Genomic DNA, 17633 nt, shown 5'->3' with positions numbered 1-17633 from the left:
GTATTGAGAGGGGATATTGCCTGTATGTTCTAGATACAAGGGTTGTGACTAAATTTTATTAATGTCCAAGATAACTAAACAGATATTGCTGTAGTATAGTATTTTCTCTGCAGTTCCTGTATTTATGGTAAATTACAAAAGGTGAAACTACAAAGGTTTAGTGGCATAATGGTTATGTTTAAGTTATTCACGTAGCTCTTGTGTCTTTTCTCCCCCAGGATGTCAAGAGAGGTGACTACATTTCAGACATTGCTTTGTGGTAACATGACAGATGGTCGCATGTTTTATATCTAAATACTACTTGTTGTGTGCTACAAATAGTGCATGTGGGGCTAATCTCTGCTTGTACCCTTGTGCTCTAATATCATTAGGTTATGATATTAGGATTAACGATCTCGGGAGACAATGCAGTTACTTCATGGACATGTGTGTAAGTGCTCGTGGGCCTTCAGTGCCACCTTGTGGCAATATAAGATTCAATTGTTCAAGGCCTCGATATTGTTGCTTGAACTTTTTAAGAAACCCAACATAAATTAACAGTGCTGTAGCAAAAAGAATTACATCACTTCCAAACTGTACAGCTTTGCTAGTAATAGGACTTTAAACAAACCATAGTCTAATACTCTTCTTGCTGGAGAAGCAGGGACAAGGAAAGATTTCATTTCATGATCTAAATACAGCCTTTATACTAATTTAACTACACTGGTTAAAAATATGATTTTTATACTAATATATTTAAATCAGTGCTAGGTCTAGTGTGAATACATTTATCTTGGTGCAATTAATACAGTAAACTACTGCATTTACATGCATTTTTGTGTAGCCATATCTACAGGAGAGAGTTGGTACCAATTTACTTGAATTTGTTTCTAAATGGCAATAATTAAAAATAACAAAAGCTATATAAGCCACTCCCACTTGCCACATTAAGAAGTTCCTCATAGAATATCAAAACCTTCAAAAGCAAAAGCATAATAGTCATTTAAAAAGGAGTGCCCTTTACAAAATTTAGCTGTAGAATATTACTTCAACAAGTTGAGAATTCTGCACTTGGGTGTATGAATTCACTCTCTGTAAGTACATCCTGCCGAAAAAGCATCAGTCGCAGACTCCTGCATCATGAAGTCCAGACATTCTGATGCTCTCAACAACCTCGCCCCCAAAAATTCACGAGCTGTAGGTTGATTGCTTTGGGTTTGTAGTTGAAAACTTGCCATTCGTAGCTGCAGATATCTATTCAGTTTGGGCAAGGCCCTCAATCTCGATCTGGATCTGTAACTGAACCAACCTCTCTTTCCCTTCTCTCTGCCTGGCAGCTTTCCTCCTCCTCCCTAGGGAATTGTGGGTGTAGAGCCCCGCCACTCTCACAGGGGCCGGGACAGTCATGCCAGCTCCAAAAAGGGGTTAGACCCTTGAGTAAGGACCAGGAGGCAGAATGGGATGGGAGCACATGAAGCTCCCAGGTAGAGGCATCTGCTCTGTAGTAAGGACAGGCTGCCTGGAGAGGGGTTGATCAATGAGGGCAGAGGGGGAAGCAAACCTGGAGCCAGTCACAGTTCTAAAAAGCCAACCAACCTCTTCTCATAAACTGTGACAGTGTTACAACATTTTCTAGACCAATATTGTGAAAGATTCGAACAGCTCTGGGTTGTAAACAGTTTCTAAAACTTACTTGGAAAGTTACTATAGAAATCTAGTCTAGATGGACATTACATATGTACATACTCATAAAACCAATGCAGTGTCCAAAATCTTCCCAGCTCCCTTGAAAGAAATTATCTCTAACTCGCTCTTCATTGAGGCTCACTTCTTAATACTGAACTGATGTTAACCTCCTGAAACGAGTTTCATGCTGAGAGTAGTCCAGCTTGCCTGGGCCATTAAATCCTGTTAGGGTTTATCGGCATTGAGTCTGCTAAAATATATTCTGTTCTTGTATTCTCTAACCACATGCTTTTTTTCTGATTGCTGAAGTTAATTCGTTTCAGTTTGTCTCATCCATGGCTCCAGAAACCTAACCCTCCAGACATCGTGTGGCTTTGAACTGCGCCTCTCGCTGTGTAAGGTTATTAACAAATACTCTAAATCCAGAATGCACAATAGCTGTTTTGATCGGCATTGTACAGAGCCAGCAAAGTCTACAATATAATTCACCTTGAAGAGGAGGCGCTGGAAGGCTTTTGGTTTAATGAACAAGGATGGGAGTCAGGGGCTGGGAAGACACCTGGCTCTGTCTCAGAAGTGTCACAATCAGCTCGCTGGAAGCATCAGAGAATCTGAAACCTTTCCATGTATTTGGGTGCCTAGCACAGATTAGGGAGTGGACTTGAAAAAAATGGCCTGCCCTGCAGCCCTCTGAGCAGGAAAACTCGTTTACTTTGTATTTCAGATGTTTAATCCAGAGATACATAGACAGCTTTGAGAAATTTAAATGCACCACAGCAAACAAAGGCTTCTTGGGGTGGGAATAACACCACAGAAGGACTTGGGTTGTGAGCGGAGGTGTGCTGACAAATTACCAGCAATCAGGTCTGCAGGGCTGGATGGTGAGGGCGAGTCTGAAGGAGTTTTCACTGGGCAGAAGTGACCTTCACAGCAGCAGCAGGGAGCAGAGCTGGTTGGGTGTTTTCTGGCAACCAGCTTGGGGACTGGCTGTGATTTTCACACCCAGCTCTACAGGAATCAGCCCTGTCGCCAGGTAAGAATGTTCTGGGCAGGACCTTTGCTATCCAATGTGTTTATTGAAAAGCTGGGAATGCTAGCGATGTAAAATAGATAGCATCGCAGTTAATATTTGAAGTACGATTGCATTAACAAGGCATATCAAGCAAAAGGACTTTGCAAAGTATCGTAAAACTGGTAGTTTTGCCTTACGGACAGCGAAACCCAGTATTGGGTTCTTGCTTCTACTTCTATATGCTTTCATGTTTAACTGCTGGAAACGAAGTTTTCAAGACTGCAGCAACAGCCTGAGTTTTACCTTTGACAGCTGAAAACATACCGATTAAATAAGTTTGTCTTCTGTCCTTTCCTTAAGAGTTCGCTCCTGCGCGGGGCAGGGCCCGGCGGGCAGGGCGGGACCGGCAGCCGCGGCGTGCCCGAGCCCGAGAGCGTGGGGCCCTCCGGCCTGGGAGGAGTGAGACGGGGCTGCTCCGCTGCGCGCAGCTCGGCTTGCTCTCAGACCCTCAGCAGCCTCGGACGACAGCCCTTTACGGCAGTGGCTTTTGAAAACCTATTGTAAATCCCCACGTCCTCATCACCGAACGTAAAACGCTGTCACGGGTACAGATGAACCGCAGCCTTCCAACGCAGCGTCGCTGAGTGCTGGCAACCCCCGGAGCCGCAGCCGGGGCACCCGCTCATCATTTCCAAACACCTGCTCTAACGGAGCGGGTGTGACAGGGTCCTCGGGAGGCAGCTGCGAGCTGCCGACACAGCCGACTGCTACGGTCTGGTGACAGTTCCGGAGGCGGGCAGGGTTTCACCCGCGAAGGGAGCCGCTCCCTGCGCCTCGGCAGGGCAGGCGGGAGCCCCGCCGCCAGGCCCGGCGGTTCATCGCTCCCTGGACCACCGAAGGCCGCGGGCCCGGCCCGCAGGAAGGAAGCCCTTGCCCAGGCCCGGCCCGGCCCGGCCCGGCCCGCCCGCTTCAGGCGAAGGAGCGAGACGGCGGCGGCACCAACACCCGCCCTGCCGGGTGGGGGGGTTCGGGGTGCGACGCCCCTCCGCGCACGCGCCACTGGGCGGGGCCACGCGCAGGCGAGCGCCGGGCGGTGCCGCCGACGGGGCGGAGTGCCTTCCCTGAGGGCCCATTGGTGGGGGGGCGGGCACGGGGCGGGGCCCGGGCCGGAAGCGCTGCCCTGAGCGGTTTTCCCCGGCGGCCGCGGCGCCGGCGGAGGGGTTTCCGCTATGGAAGGCCCGGGCCCGGGCTCGGGATTGGGCTTGTGTTCGGGCTCGGGCTCGGGGGTTGCGGGGCGGCTGCTAACGGAGGACGAGATGGCGGAGGTGAAGAAGGATGTAAGTGCGGGCTGGGCCGGAGTGCCCGGGGCCGGGGCGCGGAGCGGCGGGGTGGGGCTAGGGCCCCGGGCTAGGGCGGGGGAAGCGGAAGCTCTGTCAGAGCGGGCGTCTGAGGGGGGAGGCCGGCGCGGAGGCGGGAGGGCCGCCAGCGGCCGCTGGGCCGGGCCCCTGCCCCTGCCGCGCCGCCCGGAATTCCCCGCCGCCCTCCCGGAGGGCGCCCGCGGGGGCGGGCAGGTCACGTGCGCCGCGGCGGGCCCGGGCCTGGGCTCCGCGGCGCCGGGCTGGGGCCCCGGGGCGTCCTGCCCGCAGCGGCAGCCCGGGCTCTGGCCTCCGGGGGCCTTCCCGCTGTAAGACTGATAACGACTTGCAAAAACGTAACCCTGGGGCCGGGTGTAAGCCTGAAAGTTCCGTTTTCTTTTGCTTTCCTCTAAGCGGTCTGCTCCTGCGTCGCGTTTTAGGGCCAGAGCAGCAAGGGTTTGGTTTTCACGGTGTCCCACGACGAGGCACAGGAGGCAGAGTAGAAGTGATGAGTAATTAACATGGTATCCAGAGGTTAGCTGCAAATGTACATGGTTCTCTTGGTGTTAATAAGATTGTTTCTTACAGAGCATGAATATGTGGATTAAATATTTATAACTTTTTGAGGCTTTTTTCCCTATATTTTCCTGATTTTTTTCCCATGTTTATTCACTGGTGTCTGGAATCTGAGGGAAGACGTCATCCTGATTCAATCTGGATTTACTTATCTCTTTGCTAGACTGGGAAGCAAGCCATGTGCTAACCAACCTCAACAAGTGATTCATTAATTTAAAAAAAAAATTCTAAAAAAATCACAGTTTATCAATTATTTATTGACCATCCATGCTTCTGTTTGTAATTTACAGTGCCTTATGTTTGACTTATTTGGGTTTTTATGTTCCTTTAAAGTACAATAAAGAATGTTCGGAGTTCAGTTTTGGTTTCTTACTAGCTTTATGCATACATAATTTTCTTTAAATGCTTTGTCATAGTTTTGTGAGGCATGTTTTTCAAGTTATTACTTGCTTCTGTGGAACCACAGGGTAATACTGCAATAGTTAGCATCCGGTAGTTACACCAAAAAAAGATAAGAACTGCTTAAACCAGACTCTGTGTATAACATATGTGTGTTAATCTGTGTCAGTGACTGAATTCACGGCTGCATCTCACAGAAGTGCATGTATGTCACTTCAGCCCTTAATCTTATAGGGCCTCCCATAGTAATTGGAGGACTTGATGGAAACCTAATATGTAGAAAGAAATAATATTAGTTTTATCATCAAAATACAATCCAATAAATCTGACTTTAGAGCTGCTTCTCTCAGATTTTAGATGTTGCGGCTTCACAATACAAAGTGCTGGTTCAATGTAAATTTACTTAGCTGTTTCAAAGCTGTTGAGGTAACTTTGATAGGATCACTTCAAACAAAAGCGCTCCATTACCAGAAGGTCTGTCTATATTATGTGATAGCATACCTCAGAAAGCTAACTTGCAAGGATAACTTGGTCTGGGTAAACTTATCTTGAGGAGGAATTATAAAGGTTGAAGTCTTACATTCGAGAGCTGGGAAGGCGGCAGGAGCCATACAAAATAATCAATATAGCGCAAAGTATATTTAAAACTTCTGTTCTAATGTGTTTACTCTTTCTGTCGCTCACAAACTGTTACCCAGGTATTTTTTCACATCTGACTTCTTGTGTAATTCTGCATGGTGAAAAATGAGAAACTGAGAGCTTTTATTTCAAGCACAGAGATGTCATTTGTGATTCTTGTCTTCATGGAGTAGTAGATACTGAAACCAGAGCGTTGTGAACATATGCATTAATTCTGTTTCAATGTTGATATCAAGCAGGCTCGTTAATGTACAGATTGAAATAAGATTAATATCATTTACATTTTGGCGATGTTTGTGCTTGTATGTACCCTCTGAACAAGGTGGAGGAAGATTGTTTTTTATTTTGGTAACTGTAAAAATGAATTGATAATATAGGAGAGGACACTTCAACTTCCAAGGAGGAAATCGAAGTGGTGACATGGCAGTCTTTAGTTCTGACATTGCTCCCATAAAATTACCTCCGAAATATATTGGTAGTCAGGTTAGAATTGAATATGGTTACAAAGGATAGCATGTTTCCCCAGGAAGAAGATCTCTGAGGGAATGTGATCTAATACTAGGTGTTACAGTTCCTGAAGATGCAAAGTGGCACTGCTGCTGAAGTGCTCAAGACAGATGTCTCTGCTTCGTCATACCCATGTTAATTGACTGCATGTTAGGGTCTTTAGACCGTGGATGGAGACTCCTCCCATGGGCAGTTTGTTCCATCTCTTTCTTTTTGCTGGTTATGGAGAGGACTTAAGCAAGCAGTTTACACTTGCAAGCTGAAGTTATGCTGCAGTCATTTTGCTTTTGCCAGAGTCATCAGAGTTGCACTAACTCTCAGTGGTCTGTGCAGTATGTTAGAGGTGTGCAAGTTGCTTCAGGTGTTTAATATAAAATCTTGAACCAGAAGAAGGAAGCTTGATGAAGACAAAAAGCAGCCAGTGAAGTTGTTGAGAGTAGGTACATCTGTGGATGAAAGTGCATGTGTTTTGGATGCCAGTAACCTGTTGAACTTGTACATAGTGGTGTTTATTAAACAAACCTTTTAAACAGTGAGTACATTTATGCTGTTGCTCTGGGTCTGCTTTTACTCAATGTACAGAAAACATCAATAATTGTAATGTTTTGGAGTTGTGCCTTGTGGATACAAATAATATGGAAATGTGGCAATCAGGTAGTCAGTGAGAATAAGTGTGTCTGTAGACAAAGTGAGTAGGTGCTGTTGTGTTTTGTTGGTATCATTTCATTTTTACTTGGTGAATGTTCTGAAATGTGATAACTACAGACTTGATGTAACTAACATTTTCAGTAAGTATTCACCGTATTAATTAACATGCATTAAAACTCCTGAGTTCAGTCAAAGAAAACTAATGAAAAGGATAAGTAAATTAGATAATGTTTTTTAAAAAAAAAAAGTAATATTTTTTTTACACTGAGAAAAATCTCTGCTAGGTAACACAGTGGCCACTTTAAAAATTGTTTCATTAACCTGTATCAAAATCATATGGGTTTCAAATACAGGCTTCTAAATAAATTGAAAGATTGGCTAATACTATTTTTTTTTTTCAGGCTTTAGAAAGGATGCGTCCTTACCTGTGTGATAAAATCATAGCTGAGAGACACTTTGATTACCTACGTTCAAAGAAAATACTCACTAGAGAGGACACAGAAGAAATTTCTTCTCGATCTTCCAGTAGGAAAAAAACTGGGAAGTTATTGGACTACTTAGCAGAAAACCCAAAGGGACTAGATGCTTTGATTGAATCTATCAGAAGAGAAAGAACACAAAACTTCCTGTTACAAAAGATAACTGATGTAGTGTTGAAAGTCAAAAATGAAAAACTTGAAGCTCTCAAAGGTGAGAAGTTTATAATAATATTTTGTAAGTCGTAAGTTTTATTTTGAGGGTCTGCAAAATTAAACTTCAACAATTCTTTAAATCATGTTTCTTAGTACAGATTTTTCTTCTTTTTTTTTTTTTTTTTGTGCTTCTTCTAGTGTTTGGGACAACATTCCTGGAAATATCACCAGTTTGGGTTTAAGATCCTAGTGCATGTATCCTATCTTTGCCTTTTTACTATCTGAACACATCATAAATAACAAATTGCAAAGAACCCTGTCATGTGTTTTTATGATGGATAAGTCTGTCTTCACATTTCAGTTTTGCTTTCTATGGGGTTCTAATTCAGAACTCAGAATAGGTGGTTATCTTCCATCTTGCATTTCTCTTGCAGCTCTTGCAGGATGCTCTGGTTTTGTTAGACGTTGCATCTCAGCAGAAGATAAGCCAGCAAATGCAACCTGAGGGGAATTCTCCTGTATGCCTTCAATGCCAAAACTTAAAATTAGACACTGTAAATGTATGCATGTGTTGCATCATACAGGTGGAGAGGTTTTGTTGACACACAAAGCTTGAAGTGACTATGTGTACTCATATTTTAAGGCAGATAAAGTATCAGCCTTCCAAACCAAAAACCTTACTTCCCCTTCCACACCCACCAAAAGAGAAGTAAAGAAGGAAGAAGTACATTTTAGCCTTGGAGATGAAAGGCCTGAAGTTTTCTTTGGCTTCAGGTAAAACAGCCTTCAAATGCAGTCCACTCTGGAGTAGAGCCGTATAGCTGAAGCTTTTAAAAGTTTGAAGAACACAGTGAGAAAAATCTATCAAAAGATAGGTCAAAGGGCTAAAGTGACGTCCTAAAATGAAGTTTAAATTATGGTGCATCTTTGTCAAATAGAAGCTGATACAGAGAAATCATTCATGTCAGCCCAGATAACCTGCATGTATTTTTTAATTTGTCATGAATATTGGGATGTCACAGGTGAGATGAAGAGGTTAGTCTGTTAAAAATACAGACAATTGATCTTTGACAAACTGATACTAAATTGGAGCACAGTTTTAAGACTGCACCATATTGTAATTAAATCCAGTCTCTGTTTTTTGTCTTAGGTTTAAGCTGCAGCACCTGTATGACCTCATTGTATGGAGGAACGAATAATCTTTCTAGATCATATTCTGATGAATCTAATTTTTTTGATAAAACAAAAGACAAAGAATCTACCCAGATACATCATCCAGAAGAAGATTATAGCACCGCCGCATTTGTGTCTGCTGTCTCTCTTCATTCAATGAATTTACCAGTTGCAGAGATAGGAAATGCAGAGAGTGCTGTTTTCTCAGCCACCCTTCCAGGGCCCGGAGACCCCGGTGCACCCCCTCTCCCCCCAGAGCTCCAGTCAGAGCAGCAAGAGCCATGTACTAGTTCAAGTGACAATTGCTTTTTGCCTTTAAGATCACGTTCTCTTCAACCACAGTGAACATAGTGACTTTTTTCTGTTCATCCTTTGATGAACTTTGTGTGATGTCTTATAAAGGTTAAAAAAAATGTTTTCAAACTGCGAACTAGCAAAATCAGAGGAAACAATCTATGCTATCTGCTGTTTTTAAGGAGTAATTCTTTTTGTAATTGGATGACTCTGGAGCTGCTTGATTTTATGTTCTTTAGGGAGCTTTTTTGAAAAGATCATGGTATTACACCAGCAAAGGTTTGTTTTTTAAATGAATGTATTTAAGATTTCACATTTAGTTGCAGGTATTTAAGCTGCAGTTATAGAATAAATGGTTTTTTTTCTTCCTACAGAAACTAACAAATCTGTTTTTCTTAAAGTTTCTGCGACGGGTGAATTGGGAAAGATGGTTAGGAAAAGTATTGAGTATTGAAAAATAACTTTCTGAACTAAAAGCTTAAGCTCACTTGCCAAAAAGCTTAAACTCATTTACCAAATCAAATGTTTCTCTGTAGGATAAATTCTGTCCTCTATGTATGTATGTGCAGCTCCGTTTACAAAAAACAAAAAAACAAAAAAAAAAACAAAAAACAAAACAAAAACAAAACAAAAAAACCCCACACAACAGTCTGACCAAATCTGTAGCTATACTTATTTGCAATAAGTCTCTCAATTGCCTGAACTTTGTTTTCTGTCCTACCAGTAAATCAAAAGGCACTTGGTATCACGGTGATTGGAGTTAGCAAATATACTTCCACAAGTCTTAGCATGTTACTGTTGTATATTAGTTAGAGTTTTCTGATTTGAGATGCACTTTAAATATAAATTCTCCTTAGTACTGGAAAAGGAATGTAAACAGCTGTAACAGAATCATGTGGGCTGTAAGAAAATGTTATTGTATAATGCTATTAAGGAGCAAAGCTTGTATGTTTTGTCCCAGTAAGTAGAGGAGTCCTGTAGCAAGAAAGTATCCTTAACTGAAGGACTGTTGGAAATGTTGCACCTCAGGTACCTACTTTTCAAAGCAGATAGACAGGTTTACATTTCAAATTGTTTAGAGTCAAATGCATTTTAAACTATTTCAACATGGGAAGGTTCTCATTTCTTGACGCAATGTAACATGCTGTATTCCTCTCATACTCTACTCTTGAGTTGTAATCTACTTTTTATGAAGTTGGCTTATAATCACTTTAAAATTACAAGGCAAAGACAAACTCTTACTTGGAAATGTGTACAGTTGTGTTCTGCAGTACTACACTTTAAAGTGATGGGATGTTTTCAGTATATCAAAGGGTAGGTTTGTATTTAAGGCTTTAAATTATTTTGGCTCTCTTACAGTCCTATAGCCATGTCATTCCATTCAAATTCAAATCCAGGTAATATTCCTAAACTGTGTTCTCCTTTTGTGGAGACAGGCCATCTGCAGGCCCTCAATATAGTCTCTAATTTTTTTTCATGTTTACTCTGGTTTTGGAAGTAGGTTAAAATAAACTGCAATGTTCATCTACACTCCATACTCAGTATATGACTAGTTTACATTCGATAAAGATGTGGGCTTCTGTTTAGTGTTTATAAAAATCCTTGTTTTTCTTGTATACATCTAAGGTCATAGACTGTTATGGTTTTCAACAAAACTGCTTGGTTCTGAAGGCGCTCTGGAAGTTAAGTGCCTAAGTATGCAAGCAAAATTTTGCTCTCTAGCATGAAATTAAAGGTAGGTTTAAATCCCACTCTTCCATTAACTTGAACTGTAGTTGCACATACTCGGGATGTCTAAAAATTGGTTTGTCTAAATGCCCACTGTAACTACTTAAAGAGCTGTGCTTAAGTTTGGGTCCCTTCTTGGATTCTTGTAAATGGAGGAGAGTGAGCAAGCTTGGGCTTAACTGAAAACCAGCATCAGCTCAGGGTGAGGACGGCCTTGCAGATCTAAATCCGAACACGCGAGGTGTGCTGCCTGCCCCACAGCGCGGCGCAGCCCGCGGGAAGCCTACCTCTGCAGGGATCGCTCCTGCAGTGGAGCCTACTAACCTGAGACTTTGAATGAATGTCTTATCTTGCCAAATGTTTATAACGTGCATTTTTTAAAAATTTGAAGTATTTTTATCACAACTTTTGGAATAAATTCTTTTGTATAATTGCCTATTTTCCTGTATGCCTCTCTCATTATTAAAATTTATAGGTTGTAAGAGCAGTTCATGCCAGTATCTGGATGTGTGGTTTTGGTTTTGTGTGGGGGGGAGGCTTTTGTTCTCATTCTCTTGTTAGAGAGGTTTGTCTTTGGTGGAAAGACTGACTTAATGTGAAACACCCGTATCTGCAGGACTGTGTTCAAGAGCAGTGCATGGGGAAAACGTGCATGTGAAATTAAGACCTCGGCTGCTTAACGACGCTTTCTGTGGTTCATGACTAGTATTGCTAACCTGATTCTTGCTTTTTGTCAAGTGACTCAATCGCTGAACTTCTTAAAGATGTGATAAGTGTTGCTTTCAGCCATGCATATATTAACTTCATTCTTAAATAAAGATTTTTTTTTTTTTTTTTAACGGTGGGGGAGAAACAAAACCTCTGAGCGCTGAGGAGCGCGACTCAAAAAAGGCTTCGCAAATGTTGCGGGGACTATGAAGGCTCACTTCAGCGGTTGTTTTCATTGCACTTTGTGTGTAGGGTTTCTTTCAAAATAATGATTATAGAACTAATTATGAGAGATAGCTGGACCCAGTTTAGTATCTCTGCAATAAAGGAATTGATCATATTACAACCAAAGCCCCTTCCCTAGACCTTATCCTGCTTCCTTGGTGGTATAAGTAACCTGAAATGCGCTGGTAAGTATTTTAGCTGATGGAAAAGCAGATATATGGGCTTTGTTGACAGGAGCAATCTAGTACAAACTTCTTCCAACAGATTTGAAAAATCTGTTTTGGTAAATATAGCCCAGGTGACTGCTTAAGCTCTTACTGGATAGGCGACGTTCAAAGCTCTGTCTGCCCTGCGTTAGCTAACGCTCGAACATTAAGGAAAACGTGTTTTCTCCCTGCTTAGGTGTAAAAAGGAGAAACGGAGGCCGTCCCAGTCTCGTGCCCGATTCTCCGTTTCTGTCTGTGGTCTCTGAGGGGGAGAAAATCCCGCGCTGCCGGGGAACCCCGCCCGCCCCGGGGGACGCGGAGGGGTCAGCTTGTTCCACCTCCTCTTCTGCTGGATCCCGTTCGCCTTGTGCAAACTGGGACCCCACCCACACGAAACCGCCGTGGGTTTCGCCTCCCGAGGGCCAGCGCGGGGCCCGGCCCCGGCGGGGCTCGGGGGCGCTGGCTCCCGGCGGTGCGGCGGCAGGCCGGAACCCTCGGCGCGGGCCCGGTTTCCGTGCGGGCGGTGTCGCGGCGGCAGGCCCCGCCATGGCGGAGGAGGGCGAGGACCCGCTGGGGTATTTCGCGGCCTACGGCAGCTCCAGCTCCGACTCGGAGGCTGACGAGCCCCAGCCCGACGAGCGCCAGGCGGGGGGCGGCGCGGCGGCGGGGGGCAGCCCGGGGCGGCGGCCGCGGCTGCCGCCGCCCGACGAGCTCTTCCGTAGGGTGTCGCAGCCACCCGCCTTCCTCTACAACCCGCTCAACAAGCAGATCGACTGGGAGAGCCGCGTCCTGCGGGCGCCCGAGGAGGTGCGGGGGCCGTGGGGCCGGTGGGGTGCGGGGGGCAGCCCGAGGCGGCGGGGGGGGCCGGGCCGCGCCGCCGAGTCCCGCTGTGACGAGTGCCCTGCTCTCTCCCGCAGCCCCCCAGGGAGTTCAAGGTGTGGAAGAACAACGCCGTGCCCCCGCCGGAGACCTACAGCCCGCCCGAGAAGAAGCCCCCGCCGCCCCCTGCCCTCGACATGGCCATAAAGTGGTCCAACATCTACGAGGACAACGGCGACGACGCGCCCCGGCAGGCCAGCAAAGCCCAGTTTCTGCCGGAGGAGGAGCAGGAACCGCCGGGATCGGGTGAGGTCCTGGCGAAAGGCAGCTGTGCTTGGCGCAGACCTGCGTGTTTCAAACTCGCGTGCGCTGGGAGGCGGGTTGGGGGGTTCTGTGAGCGGTCTGTGGCTGGAGCCCTCCCTGCCCCGCACTCAGAGGAAGCTCTGCCGGCCTCTTCGGCCCCCGCTGCTGCTCAGGGGCAGAGCAGGAGTTGGCTGCGGGGACGGGCAGGCTGCGGTGCGTGTGTTCTGGTTTTCCTGGGATCGACACGGACTCTCTGGCAATCTCTCTGCTCCCCTTCCGTTGTCGTCAGCGGAAACAGGGAATGATTAAAGAGTCTGTAGAATTGTAGTTATATGAAACTAACAGGTTCAGTCATGGTACTGCTAAAACAGAAAGTGGTATGAGAGCTTCTTCAAACACTGCTGTCTTGGCCTTAGGTGTACATGTAGGTCAGATTATTTTTATAATGTTTGCAGAACTTGAGGGCCGAGAGGGGAATTAAATAAAATGGCCATGTGACAGATTACCAAAGAAAACATTTACTATCCTCTTCACCTTTAATCATGGTACAATCTGTAATGGTAATCTAGGAAGTAAAGAAATATTTGACAAGAGGGAGGAATTATTTTTTTAAAACTTGCTGGAGAAAGAGAATAGCCAGTAACAACAAAGAGAATAAAACCAGAGGAAGAAATTCTGGGCTTTCAGAACACTCGATAACTTTACTGGCAAACCAAAACATTGTCAGCAAACCTTTTCCAAAGGAAGGTTTTTTTGGTGTATTGCTCCTTTTTTTGTTCTGGGTGTTCCTTCCCCAGTGGCAGTTTTTCTGTCTCTGTCTTGCTCCATTTGTTCTGTACGCTTTTTCCCCGCCCCCCCCCTTCACATTTCTCTTAGTCAACCTTCATCCAAAGACTAAGAAGATACACTGTTAATTGATCTTGACATTACTTCCTGCTTCTAAAATGTAATTTTCTAGCTTTTTGTATTATCCAAATAGTAAGTTTTTTTAGAACAGGTACTGTACAGTAGCATAACAAGGCCTCTTCTTATTTATTCTCAATGGTCTGTGGTAGTAATAACAAGTAATCATTCCTATTCTGTCCACGTATTCCCTGCATTCCAAAAATGAGGATGTTGTCAGTTAATACTACTGTGTCTTTTTTCCAGGCATCTGAGATATGGTTAAATCAGTTGTTCTGAGACGAGGACGGTGTTTAAGACAAAAATACTGGCTTTGCTGACTTTGATTAACTCTGTCTTTTATTTAAAGATGGGGAAAAAGATGATGAACCAGCTTCTGCTAAGAAACGTAAACTAGACTCTGGGGAGCAGACAAAGAAGAAGAAGTTATAAGCAGGGTGTGCTGGATTTAGCCATGATGAGAATTTCAATGAACTTGGATTCCTTTGCCGGAATGGGAAACAAATACATGTTTACCTAATTTCTCTCTCCTATTGGGTAGGGAATTTTATTTCTGTAGTATGCTTGCCTTTTGGAAAGCACAAATTTAAATGGACAGTGTGGTGCTAGAAACCTGTCTGCTGAACAAAGTTTAAAGCTGTTTATTTAAAAGAGGGATTTAGAAGAGGGATCCATTGTGATGGATTCTTGTGCTCATGCAGGTTGCAGGACTTCACAGTATTTTGTTTATCAAGAAACCTGGTAACGTGAGCTTTTCTGGACTGACTTTTCCATTGTGTCAAAACCTTTTATAAAGGAGTATATACTTAAAGATTCTTTAAGTACTGTCCTGTGATATGTTTGCATAACGTTGTTTTGAAATGTATGTAAAGACTGCAAATAGGTCACTGGAATAAAACTACATTTGAAAACATCTACGGTATAAATATTGCATTTCATGCTTGGTGAACAGGAGGGATGAATTCTGTACTGTATGCATTTCAGTGATGTATTTCTTACGACACAACAGATTCCTCAGGGTTTTGTTTGTAATCAATATACAACTGCAAACTGAAAAAAAACATGGACCTAATAATGGAGTTTAATATTTGATAATTAGTTTTGTTACGTGGTCTGCATCAGTGAAACGTGAGACTAACTGATGCAGGAAGAATTGAAGCATTTAACATATTCTTCCTAAACTTGAAAATAGAATCTAGATATTTATATGGAAAAAAATATATGACAAAGCTGTGATAGTCTTTACTACCAAATTGTATTTATTTCAGTAGAAACAGTTGGTAATCTTCTCAGAGTGCTAGTCAGTATATGTTGCATTTGTGATATGCTGCTGCATGGATTTTTGGGTCTGTATATGTAAAAGTACCAGCAAAACTGGGTTGGAGGGGGGTTGCTCTAGGTTTATTTTCAAATAAAGCTTCTGTGCCTTAGGAAATCTGCAATGAGGTTAGGCCTACTCATAGAAGTTTATGTAATTAAACTATTAATGTAAACATTCATAATTTTTACTTCTGTCTTGGACTAGCTTTAATTTGGCAGAACAGATTCTGTATGCATATGTGCTAAAATGATGTTAATATTTTTAAAAGTGATTTTTTAAAAAATTATTTTGAACCTCCATATATAGAAAAATGTGTTCATTTTTAGTGAGTATATGAAGCTGGTAACAGGTTATGCAATTCTAGCCTTGGCAGTGTGATAATGCTTTCTGTGGATCCGTCTCTACCTGCAGACTCCACAATGGCTCCTTGCCAGTTTCACAGGCTGTCGGGCCAAACCTGTGATATATTCCACCCCTTCCGCGCTGCCAGTCTGGAAACCATGCAAAAAATGGTACTTGTACACAGCTGAGGGTTCCCCGTGCCCCAGCTCTCCTAGCACAAACCCAAATATCTGACACTGTCGTAGCAAGCTCCAAGATGAGGGACGGCGTCATAGGCAAAGCTGATGTACTGCCAGATCTTTGTATGGTTTCTCAAAATACTGCTTCATCTCGGGTGGCGATGGCCAGGCTGGAGCAGGGACTAGGCTAGCAGGGAGCAGAGCAGAGCTGGCCTCCGGGTTGCAAGGGGAAACCTCCCACACCTGTAATGTTGACCCTGCTGAGTTCCAGCTGGGAAGAAGACCCCTTCGCAGCAGTCGTGTTCATCCCTTGCTGAAATGGAGCCTTCACTAGATGGACAGCCAGTGGAGCGTGACAGTTCCGAAGGTGTGGATATCTGCATTTTGTTGAGTTGAACGACTGAAAGTGCCTGTACTTCGCTTTGTCTAGAACGCTAATGTAAATTCTCCCTCATTCTAGTAATCACACATGAAACTTCCGTAAATATTACCATCTAATGCAGACCAGTTCTCGTACAGGAATAGCTGTCTCCGTGCAGGTAATGCAGCCTTACATCATCTACTTCAGGATGTGGATTGTCACAAGCTACTTAGTAGCTGGTCTCTAGGTCCTGTTCGTCTGGGATCAAAAGGTTTCTCTGAACTTTGCTTACAAAGAAATGAAGAATGTTTTTCTCAAAGTGCTGAACGTGAAGTCTCTGAATGAAAAGGCTCACTCTAATCTGTTTTTTTTCTGTATCTGCTGTCCTAATATTGCCAAGTTGAAGGTGCCAATCTTCAGCGAATGTGGTAGAAAAAAATACTGCTTATGCTCCTTTTTTACCAGGAATGTGTTTATACTATAGCTGGCATAGAGGCCTGAGGGTAGGGAAAAGCAGCAAGCTCCTGGTCAGATAAGAAAACCAGATGTTCACTCAGTTCCCAAAGGTTCAGTTTGTGTCCAGGCAGCGAGTTGCAGATTACAGTGTGTCTAGCAAGACACTTTTTGAGAAGTCTGCCTCTGCTGTCCTACATGTACAGAATTTATTCCAGGGTTGTGTGGGATGTATAGTACCATTTCTTGAAATTTGAGGCATGTGACATGAAGAACATGGTTCAATGGACTGCCTAATTCAAGTCTTACAATAGTTCTGTTTGCTACTGGAGCGCTCGTTGAAGAGCGTTATAGCTGAAGGTTAATGTCACCAGCTCTGGAAATAGGATGCATTCCCATGACTGCCATGACCAAGGCAGCTTTTGTCCTTGTATGGTTTGCTCTGCTATTCTACGGGGCAGCTCAGGAAGTTACCATGCTAATCACTCCTTTTGTTTTCAGATAACATGATATACGTAGTATCCAGTTGTCTTGAAGTTAACACCATCTGGTACTCGGTTTCCAAGGAGAAAACAAGCATGGGTCATCTGGGAGAAGAATGATTAATTGTATTATTTACAGGTTGAGGAAATCTTTATTGTAAGCAGTGACCATGGCAGCTTCCCTATTTAGGAGAAATGGTGAAAGCAACTATGCTTCTTTTTCTTTCATAAGACATCTGAAACAAGGCTGTGAGAAAGCTGTCTGAAGCTGAGTTATCTGGGTGGATTGGTTCTGCTGCTGGAAGTTTTTTGGTAGAGATGCTTCAGTGCATCATCTTCAGGAGAAGATGATGAGAGAAGTGCTAGTGCTGCAGCTTCTGAAGCAAGCCAGATTTCTTGACATACAGGGCATACAAAAAAGCCTGGAGCAGGGAGGGGCCTGCCCTTCCTGAGTTCAGAGATAACGGACAGCATGTGCATTTTATTGTAAGTAAATGAGATTGCATAAAAGAAATGTTATGCTTGCATCATGAGTGATTTATAATGCAAACAACTACAGAACTCCCCGTAGCGGAAAAAAATGCTAGAGTCCTAACTGTGTTGAGAAAATGGCTGGATAGGCACAAAATGTTTCCAGTGATCAGCTTTGATAGTATGGTACTTACTACGCAGTACTTGCTTCTGCGGGGAAAAAAACACAGGT

At 43.9% G+C, this 17633-nt stretch overlaps 3 protein-coding genes across 5 annotated transcripts in view; all 3 read left to right on the top strand.

Moving 5' to 3' along the window:
* The window catches only part of DDAH1 (dimethylarginine dimethylaminohydrolase 1), a 69104-nt gene extending 66070 nt beyond the window's left edge, over positions 1-3034 (top strand). Inside the window, exon 7 of one of the 2 annotated variants that reach the window (XR_012674488.1) lies at positions 1989-3031. The gene's annotated coding sequence lies outside the window, so the exon portion shown is untranslated. Of the gene's footprint in view, positions 1-218 lie in introns of both variants that reach the window. The other variant, XM_075156201.1, reaches the window with a different exon arrangement.
* Positions 3035-3833: 799 nt separating this feature from the next.
* On the top strand, positions 3834-11059 carry BCL10 (BCL10 immune signaling adaptor). The gene is made up of 3 exons (XM_075156197.1): positions 3834-4014; positions 7203-7491; positions 8584-11059. The coding sequence occupies exons 1-3, from the start codon at positions 3907-3909 to the stop codon at positions 8949-8951; spliced, it is 765 nt and encodes a 254-aa protein (XP_075012298.1). The 5' UTR covers positions 3834-3906; the 3' UTR covers positions 8952-11059.
* Positions 11060-12276: 1217 nt separating this feature from the next.
* C8H1orf52 (chromosome 8 C1orf52 homolog) lies at positions 12277-14705 on the top strand. 2 transcript variants are annotated; one of them, XM_075156199.1, is made up of 3 exons: positions 12277-12574; positions 12685-12892; positions 14039-14228. In XM_075156199.1, the coding sequence occupies exons 1-3, from the start codon at positions 12314-12316 to the stop codon at positions 14044-14046; spliced, it is 477 nt and encodes a 158-aa protein (XP_075012300.1). In that variant the 5' UTR covers positions 12277-12313; the 3' UTR covers positions 14047-14228. The 2 variants fall into 2 exon arrangements, with proteins under 2 accessions (XP_075012300.1, XP_075012299.1); XM_075156198.1 differs by having other exon boundaries at positions 12283-12574; positions 14142-14705.
* Positions 14706-17633: the final 2928 nt, after the last annotated feature.

Source organism: Calonectris borealis, chromosome 8 (assembly GCF_964195595.1).
Source record: "Calonectris borealis chromosome 8, bCalBor7.hap1.2, whole genome shotgun sequence".
Classification (NCBI taxonomy): Eukaryota; Metazoa; Chordata; class Aves; order Procellariiformes; family Procellariidae; genus Calonectris; species Calonectris borealis.
This window is presented reverse-complemented; position numbering and strand designations above follow the sequence as displayed.

What these genes read in the sequence shown, in the direction of transcription:
- BCL10 (XM_075156197.1), top strand. Translation starts at nt 3,907, where the DNA reads ATGGAAGGCCCGGGCCCGGGCTCGGGATTGGGCTTGTGTTCGGGCTCG. An exon ending in TGGCGGAGGTGAAGAAGGAT is followed by an intron (nt 4,015 to 7,202) that starts GTAAGTGCGGGC and finishes TTTTTTTTTCAG; the next exon opens with GCTTTAGAAAGGATGCGTCC. An exon ending in AAAACTTGAAGCTCTCAAAG is followed by an intron (nt 7,492 to 8,583) that starts GTGAGAAGTTTA and finishes TTTTTGTCTTAG; the next exon opens with GTTTAAGCTGCAGCACCTGT.
- C8H1orf52 (XM_075156198.1), top strand. Translation starts at nt 12,314, where the DNA reads ATGGCGGAGGAGGGCGAGGACCCGCTGGGGTATTTCGCGGCCTACGGC. An exon ending in TCCTGCGGGCGCCCGAGGAG is followed by an intron (nt 12,575 to 12,684) that starts GTGCGGGGGCCG and finishes TCTCTCCCGCAG; the next exon opens with CCCCCCAGGGAGTTCAAGGT. An exon ending in GCAGGAACCGCCGGGATCGG is followed by an intron (nt 12,893 to 14,141) that starts GTGAGGTCCTGG and finishes TTTTATTTAAAG; the next exon opens with ATGGGGAAAAAGATGATGAA.